The sequence below is a fragment of the Lepisosteus oculatus genome, chromosome 14 (genome assembly GCF_040954835.1).
Source record: "Lepisosteus oculatus isolate fLepOcu1 chromosome 14, fLepOcu1.hap2, whole genome shotgun sequence".
Taxonomy (NCBI): Eukaryota; Metazoa; Chordata; class Actinopteri; order Semionotiformes; family Lepisosteidae; genus Lepisosteus; species Lepisosteus oculatus.
The window spans coordinates 40899557-40923489 of record NC_090709.1 but is presented as its reverse complement, the minus strand read 5'-3'; the positions used below and the strand labels follow the sequence as shown (position 1 = coordinate 40923489).

At 56.9% G+C, this 23933-nt stretch overlaps 1 protein-coding gene across 3 annotated transcripts in view; it reads left to right on the top strand.

Moving 5' to 3' along the window:
- The window catches only part of gabbr1b (gamma-aminobutyric acid (GABA) B receptor, 1b), a 71847-nt gene that overhangs the window by 37327 nt on the left and 10587 nt on the right, over positions 1-23933 (top strand). For all 3 annotated transcript variants that reach the window (XM_069198742.1, XM_069198743.1, XM_069198741.1), the window contains 11 exons: positions 2639-2799; positions 9451-9585; positions 10951-11121; positions 11509-11610; positions 14328-14393; positions 14949-15140; positions 16391-16636; positions 17719-17782; positions 18187-18264; positions 21922-22072; positions 23201-23333. In XM_069198742.1, the coding sequence (XP_069054843.1) occupies positions 2639-2799; positions 9451-9585; positions 10951-11121; positions 11509-11610; positions 14328-14393; positions 14949-15140; positions 16391-16636; positions 17719-17782; positions 18187-18264; positions 21922-22072; positions 23201-23333 (1499 nt within the window). The remainder of the gene's footprint in view (positions 1-2638; positions 2800-9450; positions 9586-10950; positions 11122-11508; positions 11611-14327; positions 14394-14948; positions 15141-16390; positions 16637-17718; positions 17783-18186; positions 18265-21921; positions 22073-23200; positions 23334-23933) is intronic.

Here is a 23933-nt window from a genome sequence, read left to right as displayed (position 1 = left end):
GACTGGCAGGAGAGAGGGTGTGTGTGTGTGGACACTGGGGTACACTGTACTGTGTGTGTGGGTACACTCTGTACTCTGTGTGTGGACACTGGGTTACACTCTACTGTGTGTGTGGACACTGGGGTACACTCTGTACTGTGTGTGGACACTGGGGTGGACACTGGGGGACTGGCAGGAGAGAGGGTGTGTGTGTGTGGATACAGATGTACAGACGCATTTAGAGGATACAAAATGAGAGAGGGGTGTTTATATCAAACAGCTTCTGTAGAGGAGAGAGAAACCCCCTCCTCCCCTCTCTCTCTCTCCTCTCTCCTGTCTCTCTACTGTATCTCCTCTCTCTCTCCTCTCTCTACTGTATCTCCTTTCTCTCTCCTCTCTCTCCTCTCTCTCCTGTCTCTCTCCTCTCTCTCCTGTCTCTCTCCTCTCTCTCCTCTGTCTCATATATCGCTCCTCTCTCTCTCCTGTATCTCTCCTCTCTCTCCCCTCTCTCTCTCCTGTATCTCTCTCCTCTCTCTCCCCTCTCTCTCTCCTGTATCTCTCTCCTCTCTCTCCCCTCTCTCTCTCCTGTATCTCTCTCCTCTCTCTCCCTCCCCTCTCTCTTGTATCTCTCCCCTCTCTCCTCTGTCTCCTACTGTATATCGCTCCTCTCTCTCTCCTGTATCTCTCCTCTCCCTCCTGTATTTCTCTCCCCTCTCTCTCTCTCTCCCTCTCCTGTATCAATTCAATCTCTCTCCTGTATCTCTCCTCTCTCTCCTGTATCTCCCCTCTCTCTCCTCTCTCTCCTGTATCTCTCCTCTCTCTCCCCTGTATCTCCCCTCTCTCTCTCCTCTCTCTCCTGTATCTCTCCTCTCTCTCCCCTCTCTCTCCTGTATCTCCCCTCTCTCTCTCTCCTCTCTCTCCTGTATCTCTCCTCTCTCTCCTCTCTCCTGTATCTCTCCTCTCTCTCCCCTCTCTCCCTCCTGTATCTCTCTCCTCTCTCTCCTCTCTCTCCTGTATCTCTCTCCTCTCTCTCCTGTATCTCTCTCCTCTCTCTCCTGTATCTCTCTCCTCTCTCTCTCCTGTATCTCCTGTATCTCTCCCCTCTCTCTCCTGTATCCCCTCTCTCTCTCTCAATTCAATTCAAGGTGCTTTATTAGCATGATCTCTCTCCCCTGTATCTCCCCTCTCTCTCTCCTGTATCTCTCTCCTCTCTCTCCCCTCTCTCTCTCCTCTCCGTGGGGCACTGCTCCGGTCGGGTCTCATGCCGGTTTCTCCGGCTGCGGGGCGAGATCACGAGTGGGTTACCCTCCCGGAGACAGAGGAGGGGGGGGGATCGGTTCTCGAGCAGCGTTTCAGGATGATTGGGGGGGGGTGTGTGTGTGTGCGCGCGAGCGAGCGGTGGGCTGCTCCCACCCCGCTGCCGCTCAAGCCGGCGCGAGAGAGAGCCCGCGCGTGCGTGTGTGTGTGCGCGTGCGCGCGCGCGCGGCAGCCTCTGTTCCCGCGGTGTGTCGGCAGGCTCAGTCGCGCGTCGGAGCTCGTCTGCGGGGCTCGCTCTCCGGGCGAAGACTTCCTCTGCGGGAGCGGCGACGGGGCTCGTTTACCGACCCTCCTCTCCTCCTCTTCCTCTCTTCCTCCTCCTCTCCGCGTCGTACCGGAGAGACCCACGCCACTCGCGCGCGCCAGCACCTCTCGCTCTCGCTCTCTCTCACACACACATACACACACACACGCGCGGGCCGGGCGCGAGGGACAGCGCGGGACGCGACCGGTGGAGCGGCGCGAGATGCCCGCCCGTGCGGCGGCGGGCGCCTGCTCGGCTCGCGCGCTGCGCCGGGGGGACGACGGAGGCCGGCGGGGCGCGAGGCTTTAGACGAGACGAGAACACCCCCCCCACACACACACACACACACACACACACACACACACACACACACACACCTGCTGCAGGCCGGGCCAGTCGATCGAGCGATCGACACCCCTGATCGATACATCGGCCGGCGGACAGGGACGGTGTGTCCGGGGGACGGGGCCCGAGGAGAGCGGCGCTGCTTTTCCGTTACCAATTAACCCCCGAGTTAATTAGCGCCCCCTTCCTCCTCCTCCTCCTCCTCGGAGATCGCCGGGAGAGGAGGAGAGAGAGAGAGAGCGCTTGGACGCGACCGGACCGGCAGCCCACGGGTCGTCATCGCCGCGGACCGGACCGGAACCTCTCCGACACGCGTCCCTCTTCATCCCCCGCTGCGGCCGCCAGCACCACCGCCGCCGCCACTCCTGTCCTCCTCCTCTTCCTCCTCCTCCTCCTCCTCCGTCTTCCTGTCGCCTGACCGGGCCGCGTCCGTCCGTCCGTCCGTCCTCGGACCCGATTCCGATTGGTCCGGTCCGGTCCGGTTCGGTCCCGCTTCCATTCGGCTCGGGGGGTTTTCGGGGAACCACCAACGGGGCCGAGAGTGTCTCTCTCTCTCTCTCTCTCTCGGCGACTGTAACCCCCTCAGAGACACCCCCGTGTCCAGCGGGGTCCCCCCCCCTCCGGCCGGGATGCCGGCGCGGCTCGGCGGGCGCTGCCTCTGCTGGTGTCCGGGCCGGCGGCTCACGCCCGGTCTCTCCCCCTCTCCTCTCCTCCTCCTCCTCCTGCTGCTGCTGCTGGCGGGCCCGGCCGCAGGGAAGAAGATGCTGTACATCGGCGCTCTGTTCCCCATGAGCGGCGGCTGGCCGGGCGGACAGGCCTGCCTGCCGGCCGCGCAGATGGCGCTGGAGCTGGTCAACAGCCGCCCCGACATCCTGCCCGACTACGAACTCAAGCTCATCTACCACGACAGCAAGGTGGGTGTGGGTGTGGGTGTGTGGGGGGCGCGCTGTGGAGTGTGTATTGTGAGGGGTTGTCGTGATTGTGTTGTTGTTGTTGTTGTTGGTGTTGATGCGGCGGCGGCGCTTCGCTTCCTTCTCCGTTGCCATGGCGAGGGGGCGGCTCGAGCGCCCGGAACCCCCCCGCCCCGCGGGGCCCGACGGGACGGGTGCAGAAGACATTTGTTAAAAAAAAATAAACGAACTTTTTTTTTTTTTTTTAACGCGAAATGAAAATGCCGGAGGCGCCCCCCCCAAGTGGGGAAGGGGGTGGGGTGGTTTGGGGGGGATACCGTGGCCGGGTTTTTTTTCCCTCCCCTCTGTGTCGCGAGTGGGAGTGGGGAGGTCGCTGGTCCCCAGTCTGAGACGGGTTCTGCGTGTCTGTGACAGGAACTGGGCTCCTGCAGGAAGGGCAGGCACTGAGGTGATGATGATGGTTCGGCACAGTACTGTCCTGTCTCGATACCGCGGTATCGCACTGTCAGAGACCGCAGTACTGTCCTGTCTCGATACCGCGGTATCGCACTGTCAGAGACCGCAGTACTGTCCTGTCTCGATACCGCGGTATCGCACTGTCAGAGACCGCAGTACTGTCCTGTCTCGATACCGTGGTATCGCACTGTCAGAGACCGCAGTACTGTCCTGTCTCGATACCGCGGTATCGCACTGTCAGAGACCGCATTACTGTCCTGTCTGGATACCGCGGTATCGCACTGTCAGAGACCGCAGTACTGTCCTGTCTCGATACCGCGGTATCACACTGTCAGAGACCGCAGTACTGTCCTGTCTCGATACCACAGTACTGTCCTGTCTCGATACCGCAGTACTGTCCTGTCTCGATACCGCGGTATCGCACTGTCAGAGACCGCAGTACTGTCCTGTCTCGATACCGCGGTATCACACTGTCAGAGACCGCAGTACTGTCCTGTCTCGATACCGTGGTATCGCACTGTCAGAGACCGCAGTACTGTCCTGTCTCGATACCGCGGTATCGCACTGTCAGAGACCGCAGTACTGTCCTGTCTCGATACCGCGGTATCGCACTGTCAGAGACCGCAGTACTGTCCTGTCTCGATACCGCGGTATCGCACTGTCAGAGACCGCAGTACTGTCCTGTCTCGATACCGCGGTATCGCACTGTCAGAGACCGCAGTACTGTCCTGTCTCGATACCGCGGTATCGCACTGTCAGAGACCGCAGTACTGTCCTGTCTCGATACCGCGGTATCGCACTGTCAGAGACCGCAGTACTGTCCTGTCTCGATGCTGCGGTATCGCACTGTCAGAGACCGCAGTACTGTCCTGTCTCGATGCCGCGGTATCGCACTGTCAGAGACCGCAGTACTGTCCTGTCTCGATACGGCGGTATCGCACTGTCAGAGACCGCAGTACTGTCCTGTCTCGATACCGCGGTATCGCACTGTCAGAGACCGCAGTACTGTCCTGTCTCGATACCGTGGTATCGCACTGTCGGAGACCGCAGTACTGTCCTGTCTCGATACCGCGGTATCGCACTGTCAGAGACCGCGGTACTGTCCTGTCTGGATACCGCGGTACTGTCCTGTCTCAATACCACAGTACTGTCCTGTCTCGATGCTGCGGTATCGCACTGTCAGAGACCGCAGTACTGTCCTGTCTCGATACCGTGGTATCGCACTGTCAGAGACCGCAGTACTGTCCTGTCTCGATACCGCGGTATCGCACTGTCAGAGACCGCAGTACTGTCCTGTCTCGATACCGCGGTATCACACTGTCAGAGACCGCAGTACTGTCCTGTCTCGATACCGTGGTGTCGCACTGTCAGAGACCGCAGTACTGTCCTGTCTCGATACCGCGGTATCGCACTGTCAGAGACCGCATTACTGTCCTGTCTGGATACCGCGGTACTGTCCTGTCTCGATACCGCGGTATCACACTCAGAGACCGCAGAACTGTCCTGTCTCGATACCGCGGTATCACACTGTCAGAGACCGCAGTAGTGTCCTGTCTCGATACCGCGGTACTGTCCTGTCTCGATACCGCGGTATCACACTGTCAGAGACCGCAGTACTGTCCTGTCTCGATACCGCGGTATCGCACTGTCAGATACCGCAGTACTGTCCTGTCTCGATACCGCGGTATCACACTCAGAGACCGCAGTACTGTCCTGTCTCGATACCGCGGTATCGCACTGTCAGAGACCGCAGTACTGTCCTGTCTGGATACCGCGGTATCGCACTGTCAGATACCGCGGTACTGTCCTGTCTCGATACCGCGGTATCGCACTGTCAGAGACCGCGGTACTGTCCTGTCTCGATACCGCGGTATCACACTGTCAGATACCATAGTACTGTCCTGTCTCGATACCGCGGTACTGTCCTGTCTCGATACCGCGGTATCGCACTGTCAGAGACCGCAGTACTGTCCTGTCTCGATACTGCGGTATCGCACTGTCAGAGACCGCAGTACTGTCCTGTCTCGATACCGCGGTATCGCACTGTCAGAGACCGCGGTACTGTCCTGTCTCGATACCGTGGTATCGCACTGTCGGAGACCGCAGTACTGTCCTGTCTCGATACCGCGGTATCGCACTGTCAGAGACCGCAGTACTGTCCTGTCTAGATACCGCGGTATCACACTGTCAGAGACCGCAGTACTGTCCTGTCTCGATACCGCGGTATCACACTGTCAGAGACCGCGGTACTGTCCTGTCTCGATACCGCGGTACTGTCCTGTCTCGATACCGCGGTATCACACTGTCAGAGACCGCAGTACTGTCCTGTCTGGATACCGCGGTATCGCACTGTCAGAGACCGCGGTGCTGTCCTGTCTCGATACCGCAGTATCGCACTGTCAGAGACCGCGGTACTGTCCTGTCTCGATACCGCGGTATCGCTCTGTCAGAGACCGCGGTACTGTCCTGTCTCGATACCGCGGTATCGCACTGTCAGAGACCGCGGTACTGTCCTGTCTCGATACCGCGGTATCGCACTGTCAGATATCGCAGTACTGTCCTGTCTCGATACCGCGGTACTGTCCTGTCTCGATACCGCGGTATCACACTGTCAGAGACCGCAGTACTGTCCTGTCTGGATACCGCGGTATCGCACTGTCAGATACCATAGTACTGTACTGTCTCGATACCGCGGTATCACACTGTCAGAGACCGCAGTACTGTCCTGTCTCGATACCGCGGTACTGTCCTGTCTCGATACCGCGGTATCGCACTGTCAGAGACCGCGGTGCTGTCCTGTCTGGATACCGCGGTATCGCACTGTCAGATACCATAGTACTGTCCTGTCTAGATACCGCGGTATCGCTCTGTCAGAGACCGCGGTACTGTCCTGTCTCGATACCGCGGTATCGCACTGTCAGATACCGCAGTACTGTCCTGTCTCGATACCGCGGTATCGCACTGTCAGAGACCGCAGTACTGTCCTGTCTCGATACCGCGGTATCGCTCTGTCAGAGACCGCGGTACTGTCCTGTCTCGATACCGCGGTATCGCACTGTCAGAGACCGCAGTACTGTCCTGTCTCGATACCGCGGTATCGCACTGTCAGATACCGCAGTACTGTCCTGTCTCGATACTGTGGTATCGGACTGTCGGAGACCGCAGTACTGTCCTGTCTCGATACCGCGGTATCGCACTGTCAGAGACCGCAGTACTGTCCTGTCTAGATACCGCGGTATCACACTGTCAGATACCATAGTACTGTACTGTCTCGTTACCGCGGTATCACACTGTCAGAGACCGCAGTACTGTCCTGTCTCGATACCGCGGTACTGTCCTGTCTCGATACCGCGGTATCACACTGTCAGAGACCGCAGTACTGTCCTGTCTGGATACCGCGGTATCGCACTGTCAGAGACCGCGGTGCTGTCCTGTCTCGATACCGCGGTATCGCACTGTCAGAGACCGCGGTACTGTCCTGTCTCGATACCGCGGTATCGCACTGTCAGAGACCGCGGTACTGTCCTGTCTCGATACCGCGGTATCGCACTGTCAGATATCGCAGTACTGTCCTGTCTCGATACCGCGGTATCGCACTGTCAGATACCGCAGTACTGTACTGTGCACAGCTAGGGCTGGACTTCAAGCACAGGTACTGTAGGTACCTCTCTCCAGACACAGCTGGGTGAGCTCCTCCAGTCAGGACAGGAGGCTCTTCTGTACACAGAGGGGGGTGGGGGTGGGGAACAGGCTGCCCAGCCCTGTGGTTGAAGCCGATATCCTGGCTTCTCTCCAGACACAGCTGGGTGAGCTCCTCCAGTCAGGACAGGGGGCTCTTCTGTACACAGAGGGGGGACGAGCTCCTCAGATGAACTAACTACCACACAGTCTGGATGGGCCGTAGGATTGCCCTGACCTGTAACCTGTACCTTGTGTTCTGACGGGGCTGAGGAGGATGAGGATGAGGAGGAGGACGTTGTGTCCCCAGGGTGTGTGCTGTCGGTGATGCGCACACAGACACAGCCTCTCTCTCAGCTTAATCCTCTCAGTGTCTCTGGGCTCATCACCGCCAGCGTTGCCGGGGCAACCGCAGAAACGGGCTGTGCGGGCTTTGATAAATAATTCACTCTGACATTTCACCGAGAGAGAGAGAGGAGCGCAGTGATGGAGAGAGAGGGGACCAGAGCGAGGGTGAGACGGGTTAATATTGGACCGGAGCGAGGGTGAGACGGGTTAACATTGGACCGGAGCGAGGGTGAGACGGGTTAATATTGGAACGGAGCGAGGGTGAGACGGGTTAATATTGGAACAGAGCGATGGTGAGACAGGTTAATATTGGTGAAGAGAGGGAGTGAGACAGGCTGGTATTGGAGAAGAGGGGGTGAGACAGGCTGGTATCGGAGAAGAGAGGGAGTGAGACAGGCTGGTATCGGAGAAGAGATGGGGTGAGACAGGCTGGTATCGGAGAAGAGAGGGAGTGAGACAGGCTGGTATCAGAGAACAGAGGGAGTGAGACAGCCTGGTATTGGAGAACAGAGGGAGTGAGACAGCCTGGTATTGGAGAAGAGAGGGAATGAGACAGGCTGGTATTGGAGAACAGAGGGAGTGAGACAGGCTGGTATCGGAGAAGAGAGGGAATGAGACAGGCTGGTATCGGAGAAGAGAGGGAGTGAGATAGGCTGGTATTGGTGAAGAGAGGGAGTGAGATAGGCTGGTATCGGAGAAGAGAGAGTGAGACAGGCTGGTATCGGAGAAGAGAGAGAGTGAGACAGGCTGGTATCGGAGAAGAGAGAGTGAGACAGGCTGGTATTGGAGAAGAGAGAGAGTGAGACAGGCTGGTATTGGTGAAGAGAGGGGGTGAGACAGGCTGGTATTGGAGAAGAGAGGGGGTGAGACAGGCTGGTATTGGAGAAGAGAGGGGGTGAGACAGGCTGGTATCGGAGAAGAGAGGGGGTGAGACAGGCTGGTATCGGAGAAGAGAGAGAGTGAGACAGGCTGGTATCGGAGAAGAGAGAGAGTGAGACAGGCTGACAGTGACTCAGAGCCCGAGGGAGGCAGGTTACCAGTTGAGCAGAGTGTGGGGGAGGGGGTCAGCCGGGCGTGAAGGAGACAGGGAGCTGGGGAAGGGGGCGAGAGAGGCAGAGGGAGTGACACCGATCCTCCCCCTGTCTGCCTGCCCGCCCCAGTTCCGTCACTCAGAATCTCCTCCGGTAGGCTTCTCTCTTCAAGAGGTCTTCACCAGGGGTTTTTAAAACGCGGGAGGAAAATAGCTTTGATGTAGCAGAATGCCAGATTGTGTCTGTGTGAACCCCTCTCTCTCTCAGTGCAGTGTTCATGTCCTGGAGTGTCCAGTCAGTGTGTCTGTATGAACCCCTCTCTCTCTCAGTGCAGTGTTCATGTACTGGAGTGTCCAGTCAGTGTGTCTGTGTGAACCCCTCTCTCTCTCAGTGCAGTGTTCATGTACTGGAGTGTCCAGTCAGTGTGTCTGTATGAACCCCTCTCTCTCTCAGTGCAGTGTTCATGTACTGGAGTGTCCAGTCAGTGTGTGTGTATGAACCCCTCTCTCTCAGTGCAGTGTTCATGTACTGGAGTGTCCAGTCAGTGTGTCTGTATGAACCCCTCTCTCTCAGTGCAGTGTTCATGTACTGGAGTGTCCAGTCAGTGTGTCTGTATGAACCCCTCTCTCTCTCAGTGCAGTGTTCATGTACTGGAGTGTCCAGTCAGTGTGTCTGTATGTACCCCCCTCTCTCTCAGTGCAGTGTTCATGTACTGGAGTGTCCAGTCAGTGTGTCTGTGTGAACCCCTCTCTCTCTCAGTGCAGTGTTCATGTACTGGAGTGTCCAGTCAGTGTGTCTGTATGAACCCCTCTCTCTCTCAGTGTAGTGTTCATGTACTGGAGTGTCCAGTCAGTGTGTCTGTATGAACCCCTCTCTCTCTCAGTGCAGTGTTCATGTACTGGAGTGTCCAGTCAGTGTGTCTGTATGAACCCCCCTCTCTCTCAGTGCAGTGTTCATGTACTGGAGTGTCCAGTCAGGGTGTGTGTGTGAACCCCTCTCTCTCTCTCTCAGTGCAGTGTTCATGTACTGGAGTGTCCAGTCAGTGTGTGTGTATGAACCCCTCTCTCTCTCAGTGCAGTGTTCATGTCCTGGAGTGTCCAGTCAGGGTGTGTGTGTGAACCCCTCTCTCTCTCTCCCTCAGTGTGACCCAGGTGAGGCCACCAAGCTCCTGTATGACCTGCTGTACACTGAGCCCATCAAGATCGTGCTGATGCCCGGATGCAGCTCGGTGTCCACGCTGGTGGCCGAGGCGGCCCGGATGTGGAACCTCATCGTGGTGAGTGGGCTGGACACAAGGTGGACAGCCGGATGTCCTCCTGCAGTGCTGACCACCTCGGTCTTCAGAAAGCGTCTCGCCCAGCCCCGATGCTCAGTGCTGCTGATGAGACCAGCATCTCTCTTGGCCTCGACTGATCACTTGATTAATCAGTTAATTAATCAGCTTGTGCCCTCCCCATGGGTGATGAGATTCACTCACACACTGACACCCTGATTCACTCACACACTGACTGACACCCTGATTCACCCACACACTGACTGACACCCTGATTCACCCACACACTGACTGACACCCTGATTCACTCACACACTGACACCCTGATTCACTCACACACTGACTGACACCCTGATTCACCCACACACTGACACCCTGATTCACTCACACACTGACTGACACCCTGATTCACCCACACACTGACACCCTGATTCACCCACACACTGACTGACACCCTGATTCACCCACACACTGACTGACACCCTGATTCACTCACACACTGACACCCTGATTCACTCACACACTGACTGACACCCTGATTCACCCACACACTGACACCCTGATTCACTCACACACTGACTGACACCCTGATTCACCCACACACACTGACTGACACCCTGATTCACCCACACACTGACTGACACCCTGATTCACCCACACACACACTGACACCCTGATTCACCCACACACTGACTGACACCCTGATTCACCCACACACACACTGACACCCTGATTCACCCACACACTGACTGACACCCTGATTCACCCACACACTGACTGACACCCTGATTCACCCACACACACACTGACACCCTGATTCACCCACACACTGACTGACACCCTGATTCACCCACACACTGACTGACACCCTGATTCACCCACACACTGACTGACACCCTGATTCACCCACACACACACTGACACCCTGATTCACCCACACACTGACTGACACCCTGATTCACCCACACACACACTGACACCCTGATTCACCCACACACACACTGACACCCTGATTCACCCACACACTGACTGACACCCTGATTCACTCACACACTGACACAGACTGATACACTAGTGATACACTTACACACTAACCTCCCTGCCTTTTCTCTCTCTCTGCTCTCTTTCCCTGTCTCTCTCTCTCCGTCTCTCTCTTTCCCTGTCTCTCTCTCTCCCTCCTCTCTCTCTCCCCATGCCTGTCTCTCTCTCTCTCCCTGTCCCTCTCTCTCTCTCTCTGCTCTCTCCCTGTCCCTCTCCCCCCTCTCTCTGCTCTCTCCCTGTCCCTCTATCTCTGTCCCTCTCCCTCCCCTCTCTGCTCTCTGCTCTCTCCCTGTCCCTGTCCCTGTCCCTGTCCCTGTCCCTGTCCAGCTGTCCTACGGCTCCAGCTCTCCCGCCCTGTCCAATCGCCAGCGCTTCCCCACCTTCTTCCGCACTCACCCCAGCGCCACGCTGCACAACCCCACCCGCGTGCAGCTCTTCAAGAAGTGGAAGTGGACCAAGATCGCCACCATCCAGCAGACCACCGAGGTCTTCACATCGGTCAGTCTGTCCCTCCTGTCTCTCTCTCTGTGTCAGCGTGTCTGTCCCTCCTGTCTCTCTCTCTCTGTGTCAGCGTGTCTGTCCCTCCTGTCTCTCTCTCTCTGTGTCAGCGTGTCTGCCTCTCCTGTCTCTCTCTCCCTCTCTGTGTCAGCGTGTCTGCCTCTCCTGTCTCTCTCTCTCTCTCTGTGTCAGCGTGTCTGTCCCTCCTGTCTCTCTCTCTCTCTCTGTGTCAGCGTGTCTGTCCCTCCTGTCTCTCTCTCTCTCTGTGTCAGCGTGTCTGCCTCTCCTGTCTCTCTCTCTCTCTGTGTCAGCGTGTCTGTCTCTCCTGTCTCTCTCTCCCTGTCAGTGTGTCCTCACATTCACCCTGTCTGTCTCCCTGTGTCTCAGACTCTGGATGACCTGGAGCAGAGAGTGAAGGAGGCTGGGATTGAGATCAGTGTGAGACAGAGCTTCCTGTCTGACCCAGCGGTGGCGGTGAAGAACCTCAAGGTACAGTACCTGACCCCCCTGAGCCCCAGCAGTGTCGGTGCAGTGGGGTGTGCTCTCAGTGCAGTGGGGTGTGCTCTCAGTGCAGTGGGGTGTGCTCTCAGTGCAGTGGGGTGCAGTGTCAGTGCAGTGGGGTGTGCTCTCAGTGCAGTGGGGTGTAGTGTCAGTGCAGTGGGGTGTGCTCTCAGTGCAGTGGGGTGTGCTCTCAGTGCAGTGGGGTGCAGTGTCAGTGCAGTGGGGTGTAGTGTCAGTGCAGTGGGGTGTGCTCTCAGTGCAGTGGGGTGTAGTGTCAGTGCAGTGGGGTGTAGTGTCAGTGCAGTGGGGTGTGCTCTCAGTGCAGTGGGGTGCAGTGTCAGTGCAGTGGGGTGTAGTGTCAGTGCAGTGGGGTGCAGTGACGGTGCAGTGGAGTGTGCTCTCAGTGCAGTGGGGTGCAGTGTCAGTGCAGTGGGGTGTAGTGTCAGTGCAGTGGGGTGTGCTCTCAGTGCAGTGGGGTGCAGTGTCAGTGCAGTGGGGTGTAGTGTCAGTGCAGTGGGGTGCAGTGACGGTGCAGTGGGGTGTGCTCTCAGTGCAGTGGGGTGCAGTGTCAGTGCAGTGGGGTGCAGTGTCAGTGCAGTGGGGTGCAGTGTCAGTGCAGTGGAGTGTGCTCTCAGTGCAGTGGGGTGCAGTGTCAGTGCAGTGGGGTGTAGTGTCAGTGCAGTGGGGTGTGCTCTCAGTGCAGTGGGGTGCAGTGTCAGTGCAGTGGGGTGTAGTGTCAGTGCAGTGGGGTGTGCTCTCAGTGCAGTGGGGTGCAGTGTCAGTGCAGTGGGGTGTGCTCTCAGTGCAGTGGGGTGTAGTGTCAGTGCAGTGGGGTGTGCTCTCAGTGCAGTGGGGTGTAGTGTCAGTGCAGTGGGGTGTGCTTTCAGTGCAGTGGGGTGCAGTGTCAGTGCAGTGGGGTGCAGTGTCAGTGCAGTGGGGTGTAGTGTCAGTGCAGTGGGGTGTGCTCTCAGTGCAGTGGGGTGCAGTGTCAGTGCAGTGGGGTGTAGTGTCAGTGCAGTGGGGTGTAGTGTCAGTGCAGTGGGGTGTGCTCTCAGTGCAGTGGGGTGTGCTCTCAGTGCAGTGGGGTGCAGTGTCAGTGCAGTGGGGTGCGGTGTCAGTGCAGTGGGGTGTGGTGTCAGTGCAGTGGGGTGTGCTCTCAGTGCAGTGGGGTGTGCTCTCAGGCAGTGGGGTGCAGTGTCAGTGCAGTGGGGTGTGCTCTCAGTGCAGTGGGGTGTAGTGTCGGTGCAGTGGGGTGTGCTCTCAGTGCAGTGGGGTGTAGTGTCAGTGCAGTGGGGTGTGCTCTCAGTGCAGTGGGGTGCAGTGTCGGTGCAGTGGGGTGTGCTCTCAGTGCAGTGGGGTGCAGTGTCGGTGCAGTGGGGTGTGCTCTCAGTGCAGTGGGGTGTAGTGTCGGTGCAGTGGGGTGTGCTCTCAGTGCAGTGGGGTGTGCTCTCAGTGCAGTGGGGTGTAGTGTCAGTGCAGTGGGGTGCAGTGTCAGTGCAGTGGGGTGTAGTGTCAGTGCAGTGGGGTGTGCTCTCAGTGCAGTGGGGTGTAGTGTCAGTGCAGTGGGGTGTCAGTGCAGTGGGGTGTAGTGTCAGTGCAGTGGGGTGTGCTCTCAGTGCAGTGGGGTGCAGTGTCAGTGCAGTGGGGTGCAGTGTCGATGCAGTGGGGTGCAGTGTCGATGCAGTGGGGTGTGCTCTCAGTGCAGTGGGGTGTAGTGTCAGTGCAGTGGGGTGTGCTCTCAGTGCAGTGGGGTGTGCTCTCAGTGCAGTGGGGTGTGGTGTCAGTGCAGTGGGGTGTGGTGTCAGTGCAGTGGGGTGTGGTGTCAGTGCAGTGGGGTGTGCTCTCAGTGCAGTGGGGTGTGCTCTCAGGCAGTGGGGTGCAGTGTCAGTGCAGTGGGGTGTGCTCTCAGTGCAGTGGGGTGCAGTGTCGGTGCAGTGGGGTGCAGTGTCAGTGCAGTGGGGTGCAGTGTCAGTGCAGTGGGGTGTGCTCTCAGTGCAGTGGGGTGTGCTCTCAGTGCAGTGGGGTGCAGTGTCAGTGCAGTGGGGTGTGCTCTCAGTGCAGTGGGGTGTAGTGTCAGTGCAGTGGGGTGTGCTCTCAGTGCAGTGGGGTGCAGTGTCAGTGCAGTGGGGTGTGCTCTCAGTGCAGTGGGGTGCAGTGTCAGTGCAGTGGGGTGTGCTCTCAGTGCAGTGGGGTGTAGTGTCAGTGCAGTGGGGTGTGCTCTCAGTGCAGTGGGGTGCAGTGTCGGTGCAGTGGGGTGCAGTGTCAGTGCAGTGGGGTGCAGTGTCAGTGCAGTGGGGTGTGCTCTCAGTGCAGTGGGGTGTGCTCTCAGTGCAGTGGGGTGCAGTGTCAGTGCAGTGGGGTGTGCTCTCAGTGCAGTGGGGTGTAGTGTCAGTGCAGTGGGGTGTGCTCTCAGTGCAGTGGGGTGCAGTGTCAGTGCAGTGGGGTGTGCTCTCAGTGCAGTGGGGTGCAGTGTCAGTGCAGTGGGGTGTGCTCTCAGTGCAGTGGGGTGTAGTGTCAGTGCAGTGGGGTGTGCTCTCAGTGCAGTGGGGTGTGCTCTCAGTGCAGTGGGGTGCAGTGTCAGTGCAGTGGGGTGTGCTCTCAGTGCAGTGGGGTGTGCTCTCAGTGCAGTGGGGTGTAGTGTCGGTGCAGTGGGGTTTATGATCTCCTGTGCTGAATTTAGCTCCTCTCTCTCTCTCCTTCTGCAGCGTCAGGATGCCCGGATCATCGTGGGCCTGTTCTACGAAACCGAGGCGCGGAAAGTGTTCTGTGAGGTGAGACCAAGAGCTGTGTGTGTGCTTGTAACCCAGTGTGTCTGTATGAACCCCTCCCTCTCTCAGTGCAGTGTTCATGTCCTGGAGTGTCCAGTCAGGGTGTCTGTATGAACCCCTCTCTCTCTCAGTGCAGTGTTCATGTACTGGAGTGTCCAGTCAGTGTGTGTGTATGAACCCCTCTCTCTCTCAGTGCAGTGTTCATGTACTGGAGTGTCCAGTCAGTGTGTGTGTATGAACCCCTCTCTCTCTCAGTGCAGTGTTCATGTCCTGAAGTGTCCAGTCAGTGTGTGTGTATGAACCCCTCTCTCTCTCAGTGCAGTGTTCATGTACTGGAGTGTCCAGTCAGTGTGTGTGTATGAACCCCTCTCTCTCTCAGTGCAGTGTTCATGTACTGGAGTGTCCAGTCAGTGTGTCTGTATGAACCCCTCTCTCTCTCAGTGCAGTGTTCATGTACTAGAGTGTCCAGTCAGTGTGTCTGTATGAACCCCTCTCTCTCTCAGTGCAGTGTTAGTGTACTGGAGTGTCTGCATGAACCCCTCTCTCTCTGTCTCCCAGGTGTTTAAGGAGAAGCTCTATGGTAAGAAGTACGTCTGGTTCCTGATTGGCTGGTACGCCGACAACTGGTTTAAGATCAAGGACCCATCCATCAACTGCACAGTGGAGAACATGACCGAGGCTGTGGAGGGGCACGTCACCACGGAGATCGTCATGCTGAACCCCGAGACCGTCAAAGGGGCTTCTAATCTGGTTTGTACACAGGGGCCGACAGACAGGTATACTGACCAGCACAGGGGCTGACAGACAGGTATACTGACCAGCACAGGGAAGGACAGACAGGTATACTGACCAGCACAGGGGCTGACAGGCAGGTATACTGACCAGCACAGGGGCCGACAGACAGGTATACTGACCACCACAGGGGCTGACAGACAGGTATACTGACCAGCACAGGGAAGGACAGACAGGTATACTGACCAGCACAGGGGCTGACAGGCAGGTATACTGACCAGCACAGGGGCCGACAGACAGGTATACTGACCAGCACAGGGGCTGACAGACAGGTATACTGATGTGCAGTGTATTGCAGTGATGTACAGTATATTGCAGTGATGTGCAGTATACTGGAGTGATGTCCAGACCAGTGCAGTGATGTCCAATATGTTGCAGGGATGTCCAGTATATTGCAGTGATGTGCAGTATGTTGCAGTGATGTGCAGTGTATTGCAGTGATGTCCAGGCCAGTGCAGTGATGTCCAGGCCAGTGCAGTGATGTGCAGTGTATTGCAGTGATGTCCAGGCCAGTGCAGTGTATTGCAGTGATGTCCAGGCCAGTGCAGTGATGTGCAGTGTATTGCAGTGATGTCCAGGCCAGTGCAGTGTATTGCAGTGATGTCCAGGCCAGTGCAGTGATGTGCAGTGTATTGCAGTGATGTCCAGGCCAGGCCAGTGCAGTGATGTGCAGTGTATTGCAGTGATGTCCAGGCCAGGCCAGTGCAGTGATGTGCAGTGTATTGCAGTGATGGCCAGGCCAGTGCAGTGATGTCCAGGCCAGTGCAGTGTATTGCAGTGATGTCCAGGCCAGTGCAGTGATGTGCAGTGTATTGCAGTGATGTCCAGGCCAGGCCAGTGCAGTGATGTGCAGTGTATTGCAGTGATGTCCAGGCCAGTGCAGTGATGTGCAGTGTATTGCAGTGATGTCCAGGCCAGGCCAGTGCAGTGATGTGCAGTGTATTGCAGTGATGGCCAGGCCAGTGCAGTGATGTGCAGTGTATTGCAGTGATGGCCAGGCCAGGCCAGTGCAGTGATGTGCAGTGTATTGCAGTGATGGCCAGGCCAGTGCAGTGATGTGCAGTGTATTGCAGTGATGTCCAGGCCAGTGCAGCGATGTGCAGTGTATTGCAGTGATGTCCAGGCCAGGCCTGTGCAGCGATGTGCAGTGTATTGCAGTGATGTCCAGGCCAGTGCAGTGATGCACCTCTCTGCTCCTCGGCCCTCAGACCTCTCAGGAGTTCCTGGAGAAGCTGATGACCCGGCTGGGTGGGATGAACCCCGAGGAGACGGGCGGCTTCCAGGAGGCGCCGCTGGCCTACGACGCCATCTGGGCCCTGGCGCTGGCGCTCAACAAGACGGCCGGCGCCCTGGCCAGGAAGGGCCTGCGGCTGGAGGACTTCAACTACAACAACAGGAACGTCACCGGGGAGCTCTACAAGGCCATGAACTCCTCCTCCTTCGACGGCGTGTCGGTCAGTGAGAGGACTGGGCACTGACTGGACACTCCAGGACATGAACACTGCACTGAGAGAGAGAGGGGTTCACACAGACACACTGACTGGACACTCCAGTACATGAACACTGCACTGAGAGAGAGAGGGGTTCACACAGACACACTGACTGGACACTCCAGTACATGAACACTGCACTGAGAGAGAGAGGGGTTCATACACACACACTGACTGGACACTCCAGGACATGAACACTGCACTGAGAGAGAGAGGGGTTCACACACACACTGACTGGACACTCCAGGACATGAACACTGCACTGAGAGAGAGAGGGGTTCATACACACACACTGACTGGACACTCCAGTACATGAACACTGCACTGAGAGAGAGAGGGGTTCATACAGACACACTGACTGGACACTCCAGTACATGAACACTGCACTGAGAGAGAGAGGGGTTCACACACACACACTGACTGGACACTCCAGTACATGAACACTGCACTGAGAGAGAGAGGGGTTCACACAGACACACTGACTGGACACTCCAGTACATGAACACTGCACTGAGAGAGAGAGGGGTTCATACACACACCCTGACTGGACACTCCAGTACATGAACACTGCACTGAGAGAGAGAGGGGTTCATACAGACACACTGACTGGACAGTACATGAACACTGCACTGAGAGAGAGAGGGGTTCACACAGACACACTGACTGGACACTCCAGTACATGAACACTGCACTGAGAGAGAGAGGGGTTCACACAGACACACTGACTGGACACTCCAGTACATGAACACTGCACTGAGAGAGAGAGGGGTTCACACAGACACGCTGACTGGACACTCCAGTACATGAACACTGCACTGAGAGAGAGAGGGGTTCACACACACACCCTGACTGGACACTCCAGTACATGAACACTGCACTGAGAGAGAGAGGGGTTCACACAGACACCCTGACTGGACACTCCAGTACATGAACACTGCACTGAGTGAGAGAGGGGTTCACACAGACACACTGACTGGACACTCCAGTACATGAACACTGCACTGAGAGAGAGACTGTCTTCACCTCTTCCTCCTTCTCTCTACCAGGGTCATGTCGTCTTTGATGCTCAGGGGTCTCGAATGGCCTGGACTCTCATTGAGCAGCTCCAGGGTGAGAAAATTGTTCTGCTCTTCTATATGTCTCCCAGGCTATTATAGCAGAATCTGGTGTCACTCTCTTTACACACTGTTCACACTGTTTTATATGGGAATCTGGTGTGACTCTCTTTCCAAACTGTTCACACTGTTTTATGTGGGAATCTGGTGTGACTCTCTTTACACACCGTTCACACTGTTTTATATAGGAATCTGGTGTGACTCTCTTTACAAACTGTTCACACTGTTTTATATGGAAATCTGGTGTGAGTCTCTTTACACACTGTTCACACTGTTTTATATGGAAATCTGGTGTGAGTCTCTTTACACACTGTTCACACTGTTTTATGTGGGAGTCTGGTGTGACTTTTCACACACTCTTCATACAGGGAGTCCTCATGTGTGCGTTTGTGTCCCCAGGGGGGAGCTATAAGAAGATTGGGTACTACGACAGCACCAAGGGGAATCTGTCCTGGTACGGGAACGACAGGTGGATAGGTAAGGACGCACATCACACCCCCGCCACTCTCTGTGTACAGAAGAGCCTCCTGTCCTGACTGGAGGAGCTCACCCAGCTGTGTCTGTGTGAGAGAAGCCAGGGTATCGGCTTCAACCACAGGGCTGGGCAGCTTGTTCCCCACCCCCACCACCCTCTGTGTACAGAAGAGCCCCCTGTCCTGACTGGAGGAGCTCACCCAGCTGTGTCTGGAGAGAAGCCAGGGTATCGGCTTCAACCACAGGGCTGGGCAGCCTGTTCCCCACCCCCACCCCCCTCTGTGTACAGTAGAGCCTCCTGTCCTGACTGGAGGAGCTCACCCAGCTGTGTCTGGAGAGAAGCCAGGGTATCGGCTTCAACCACAGGGCTGGGCAGCTTGTTCCCCACCCCCGCCCCCCTCTGTGTACAGAAGAGCCTCCTGTCCTGACTGGAGGAGCTCACCCAGCTGTGTCTGGAGAGGAGCATCAGAGGGAATGGCGGGCGGACAGCAGGGTCCGTCAGAGCTGCGCACGCCTGGCTGGGACCGGCCCGATACAGCGGGACCCCCCCCCAGCGGTCCCCACGGCTCAGAGCTGTGCTGCCGCAGGGGCAGGGACGGCCGACATTGATGTATGACAGTGCCCTCTCTCTCTCTCTCTCTCTCTCTCCCTCGTCCTCTCCAGATCTCGCCCCCTCTCCCTCTCTCCTTCGCTGCCCGCCTCCCCCTCCCCCCCCCCGGTCGCCCCGGCAACCGCCGCCGCCCCCTGCCCGCGTCGCCACGGCAACCGCAGGCGGCGCCTGGTGGGAGCCCGGTTGCCGCGGCGACCCGCGTCCTGTGACAACGCTCAAGGACGAGAGGGAGAGAGGGAGAGAGAGGGGAGGGTTGTTGGTGGTGGTGGTGGTGGTGGGGGGGAGAGGAGAGAGGTTTACAGAAGGGGAGGTGGGTGAGGATGGGGGAGGGGGGGGGTGGCAGGAGAGGGGGAGGTAGATTTCGGTGACCAGTGCAGGACAGGAGCCCGGTGAGAGAGCGAGAGGGCTTTGAACCTTCGCCTGAGAACCTGCGTCCTCCATGGATCTGTAGCACACTGACCCCTGCTCCTCCGTGCATTAACACTTACACTCCTCCTCCTCCTCCTCAGATCTGTACAGGACTGGAGAGACACTCAGTCTGATCACCTCCAGCTTCACCCTCACACTCCTCCTCCTCAGATCTGTACAGGACTGGAGAGACACTCAGTCTGATCACCTCCAGCTTCACCCTCACACTCCTCCTCCTCCTCCTCAGATCTGTACAGGACTGGAGAGACACTCAGTCTGATCACCTCCAGCCTCACCCTCACACTCCTCCTCCTCAGATCTGTACAGGACTGGAGAGACACTCAGTCTGATCACCTCCAGCTTCACCCTCACACTCCTCCTCCTCAGATCTGTACAGGACTGGAGAGACACTCAGTCTGATCACCTCCAGCTTCACCCTCACACTCCTCCTCCTCAGATCTGTACAGGACTGGAGAGACACTCAGTCTGATCACCTCCAGCTTCACCCTCACACTCCTCCTCCTCCTCAGATCTGTACAGGACTGGAGAGACACTCAGTCTGATCACCTCCAGCCTCACCCTCACACTCCTCCTCCTCAGATCTGTACAGGACTGGAGAGACACTCAGTCTGATCACCTCCAGCTTCACCCTCACACTCCTCCTCCTCAGATCTGTACAGGACTGGAGAGACACTCAGTCTGATCGCCTCCAGCTTCACCCTCACACTCCTCCTCCTCCTCAGATCTGTACAGGACTGGAGAGACACTCAGTCTGATCACCTCCAGCTTCACCCTCACACTCCTCCTCCTCCTCAGATCTGTACAGGACTGGAGAGACACTCAGTCTGATCACCTCCAGCTTCACCCTCACACTCCTCCTCCTCCTCAGATCTGTACAGGACTGGAGAGACACTCAGTCTGATCACCTCCAGCTTCACCCTCACACTCCTCCTCCTCAGATCTGTACAGGACTGGAGAGACACTCAGTCTGATCACCTCCAGCTTCACCCTCACACGCCTCCTCCTCCTCAGATCTGTACAGGACTGGAGAGACACTCAGTCTGATCACCTCCAGCCTCACCCTCACACTCCTCCTCCTCCTCAGATCTGTACAGGACTGGAGAGACACTCAGTCTGATCACCTCCAGCTTCACCCTCACACTCCTCCTCCTCCGATCTGTACAGGACTGGAGAGACACTCAGTCTGATCACCTCCAGCCTCACCCTCACACTCCTCCTCCTCCTCCTCAGATCTGTACAGGACTGGAGAGACACTCAGTCTGATCACCTCCAGCTTCACCCTCACACTCCTCCTCCTCAGATCTGTACAGGACTGGAGAGACACTCAGTCTGATCACCTCCAGCTTCACCCTCACACTCCTCCTCCTCAGATCTGTACAGGACTGGAGAGACACTCAGTCTGATCACCTCCAGCTTCACCCTCACACTCCTCCTCCTCCTCAGATCTGTACAGGACTGGAGAGACACTCAGTCTGATCACCTCCAGCTTCACCCTCACACTCCTCCTCCTCCTCAGATCTGTACAGGACTGGAGAGACACTCAGTCTGATCACCTCCAGCTTCACCCTCACACTCCTCCTCCTCAGATCTGTACAGGACTGGAGAGACACTCAGTCTGATCACCTCCAGCTTCACCCTCACACTCCTCCTCAGATCTGTACAGGACTGGAGAGACACTCAGTCTGATCACCTCCAGCTTCACCCTCACACTCCTCCTCCTCAGATCTGTACAGGACTGGAGAGACACTCAGTCTGATCACCTCCAGCTTCACCCTCACACTCCTCCTCCTCCTCAGATCTGTACAGGACTGGAGAGACACTCAGTCTGATCACCTCCAGCTTCACCCTCACACTCCTCCTCCTCCTCAGATCTGTACAGGACTGGAGAGACACTCAGTCTGATCACCTCCAGCTTCACCCTCACACTCCTCCTCCTCAGATCTGTACAGGACTGGAGAGACACTCAGTCTGATCACCTCCAGCTTCACCCTCGCACTCCTCCTCCTCCTCAGATCTGTACAGGACTGGAGAGACACTCAGTCTGATCACCTCCAGCTTCACCCTCACACTCCTCCTCCTCAGATCTGTACAGGACTGGAGAGACACTCAGTCTGATCACCTAGAACTTAAGTCACTGTGCAAGACGAAAACCCCGAACTTGCTGCGGATACAGAGAGAGAGAGACGTGATCACACACAAGCCGGTGGTGCAATGTCACCTTGGTATCAGCAGTGATACAACAGCGCCCTCTGCTGACGCGTCCTGGCACCTGCAGCCTATAAACTGGACAAACGCAGAAACAGAATTGAACTGATTTTTCCCTGTAATTGAATGAACTGACTTCACTACAGTTCCATATCCAAGTGTGGACCTGTGCATCGGTATCCTTCCAAAACCTATCTCGAAGGAATCTTTCCTCCTGGCAGAAGGATATCTAAAAGCATTTGAGATATTTCTCTTCAAAAGTAAAAACCCTCTGCTGTAGGACCAGAGGGTTGCAGCTTCAAAGCCTCAGGTCCCGTATCCACTGAGACGTCCTACTCGACGACTGGTTCTGAGTGGAAATCGACCTGGAGATCATTTGAACCCGGGACACGAAGTGCCCTCCCTCCCTCCCTCAGGTCCGGCGCCCCCCGCTGACCAGACGAAGGTGATCGAGGAGTACCGCTACCTGTCCCAGAAGCTCTTCGTCTCGGTGGCCGTCTTCGCCGGGCTGGGCATCCTGCTGGGCATCATCTGCCTGACCTTCAACATCTACAACAGCAACGTCAGGTCGGTGCCGCCGGGGCGTCTGGGGGGGGTCCTCCGGGTGACCCCAACGCCAGGGCCCCCGAAACGCCTCGTGGCGAAAGCGGCGCAGGTGGGGCGGCCTGTGTCGTCCGGTGTGATCAGTGAGCGCCCCCGGGCGATCACTCCTGTGCCAGAGAGCGAGCCCCTCGTTGTGCCAGCCCCTGGGGGAGATCCTGGGGGTGCCGAGTCACGGTTTTCACAGTGTCGTCTCCCCGGGTGCGTGACAGTGTGTTCACGCCTCTCTCCCTCTCCCCTCTCTCCTCTCTCTCTCTCCTCCCTCTCTCCCTCTTCTCTCTCTCTCCTCTCTCTCTCTCTCCTCTCTCTCTCCTCTCTCTCCTCCCTCTCCTGTTTCTCTCTCCTCTCTCTCTCTCCTGTCTCTCTCCTCTCTCCTGTATCTCTCTCCTCCCTCTCTCTCTCTCCTCTCCCGTCTCTCTCCCGTCTCTCTCTTCTCTCTCCTGTCTCTCTCTCTCCTCCCTCTCTCTACTGTCTCTCTCTCTCCCCTCTCTCCCCTCTCTCCCTCTCCTCTCTCTCCTCTTTCTCCCTCTCCTCTCCCTCCCCTCTCTCTCCTCTCTCTCCCTCTCCTCCCTCTCCTCTCCCTCTCCCCTCTCTCCCCTCTCTCTCCCTCTCTCTTCTCCTGTCTCTCTCTCTCCTGTCTCTCTCTCTCTTCTCTCCTGTCTCTCTCTCTCTCCTGTCTCTCTCTCTCCTCTCTCTCCTGTAATTCAGTTCAATTCAAGGTGCTTTATTAGCATGACCGATGGGTACAATCAGTGTTGCCTAAGCAAATAAAAATAATAAAATTAACATGGAACAAAACAAAAAATAGAAGTAAAATAAAATCTACAGACATTTACAACAAAGACATATTATAAAATATTGACATATTCTGTAGGCAGCTGGAGCATTATTGGGAGACAGCCTCACTGTTCCTCAGGCTGGAACAGGAGATCACATACTGGGCTGCCAGATCAACTGAGTTCCCTCCTCCCTCACCCAGTAGGATTGGGACCCGTTGTGACTCTGGCAGGTGTGGGAACTCTGGGACTAGATTTCTGAATTTCGGGAAGAATGTTTCTCTATACCTGTATCTCCCCCTCCCTCTCTCTCTCCCAGGTACATCCAGAACTCCCAGCCCTATCTCAACAACATGACGGCAGTGGGCTGCATGATGGCTCTGGCGGCGGTCTTCCCCCTGGGCATCGACGGCAACCACGTCCGCCGCAGCCGGTTTCCCTTCGTCTGTCAGGTCCGCCGCCCGCCCGCGCCCAGTCCGGTCGCCCCCCGTCGTCCCCAGCCCGATTCAGTCCCTTAATTGGTTAACGAAGTCAGGAGGCCCTCGTTAACCAATTAAAGGTCCCGCTGCGGTTGAAATAATCCGCTCTTTGTTTTACGACACGGTCGGTTCCAGACTCTTCTAGAAGGGTCAAAGGGAAAGACACAGGGCCCTCTATACCTGCTCCAGACTCCCAGCTCTCTCTGTGTAGCTCATAGTAGCTTCTGTTATCGGGACAGGTATTAACGATGGGAAACTTCTGGTCTCTCTCAGGCCCGTCTCTGGCTCCTGGGCCTGGGCTTCAGCCTGGCCTGTGTGCTGACTGACCTGTCTCTCTCTCTCTCTCTCTCTCTCTCTCTCTCAGGCCCGTCTCTGGCTCCTGGGCCTGGGCTTCAGCCTGGCCTGTGTGCTGACTGACCCGTCTCTCTCTCTCTCTCTCTCTCTCTCTCTCTCAGGCCCGTCTCTGGCTCCTGGGCCTGGGCTTCAGCCTGGCCTGTGTGCTGACTGACCCGTCTCTCTCTCTCTCTCTCTCTCTCTCTCTCTCAGGCCCGTCTCTGGCTCCTGGGCCTGGGA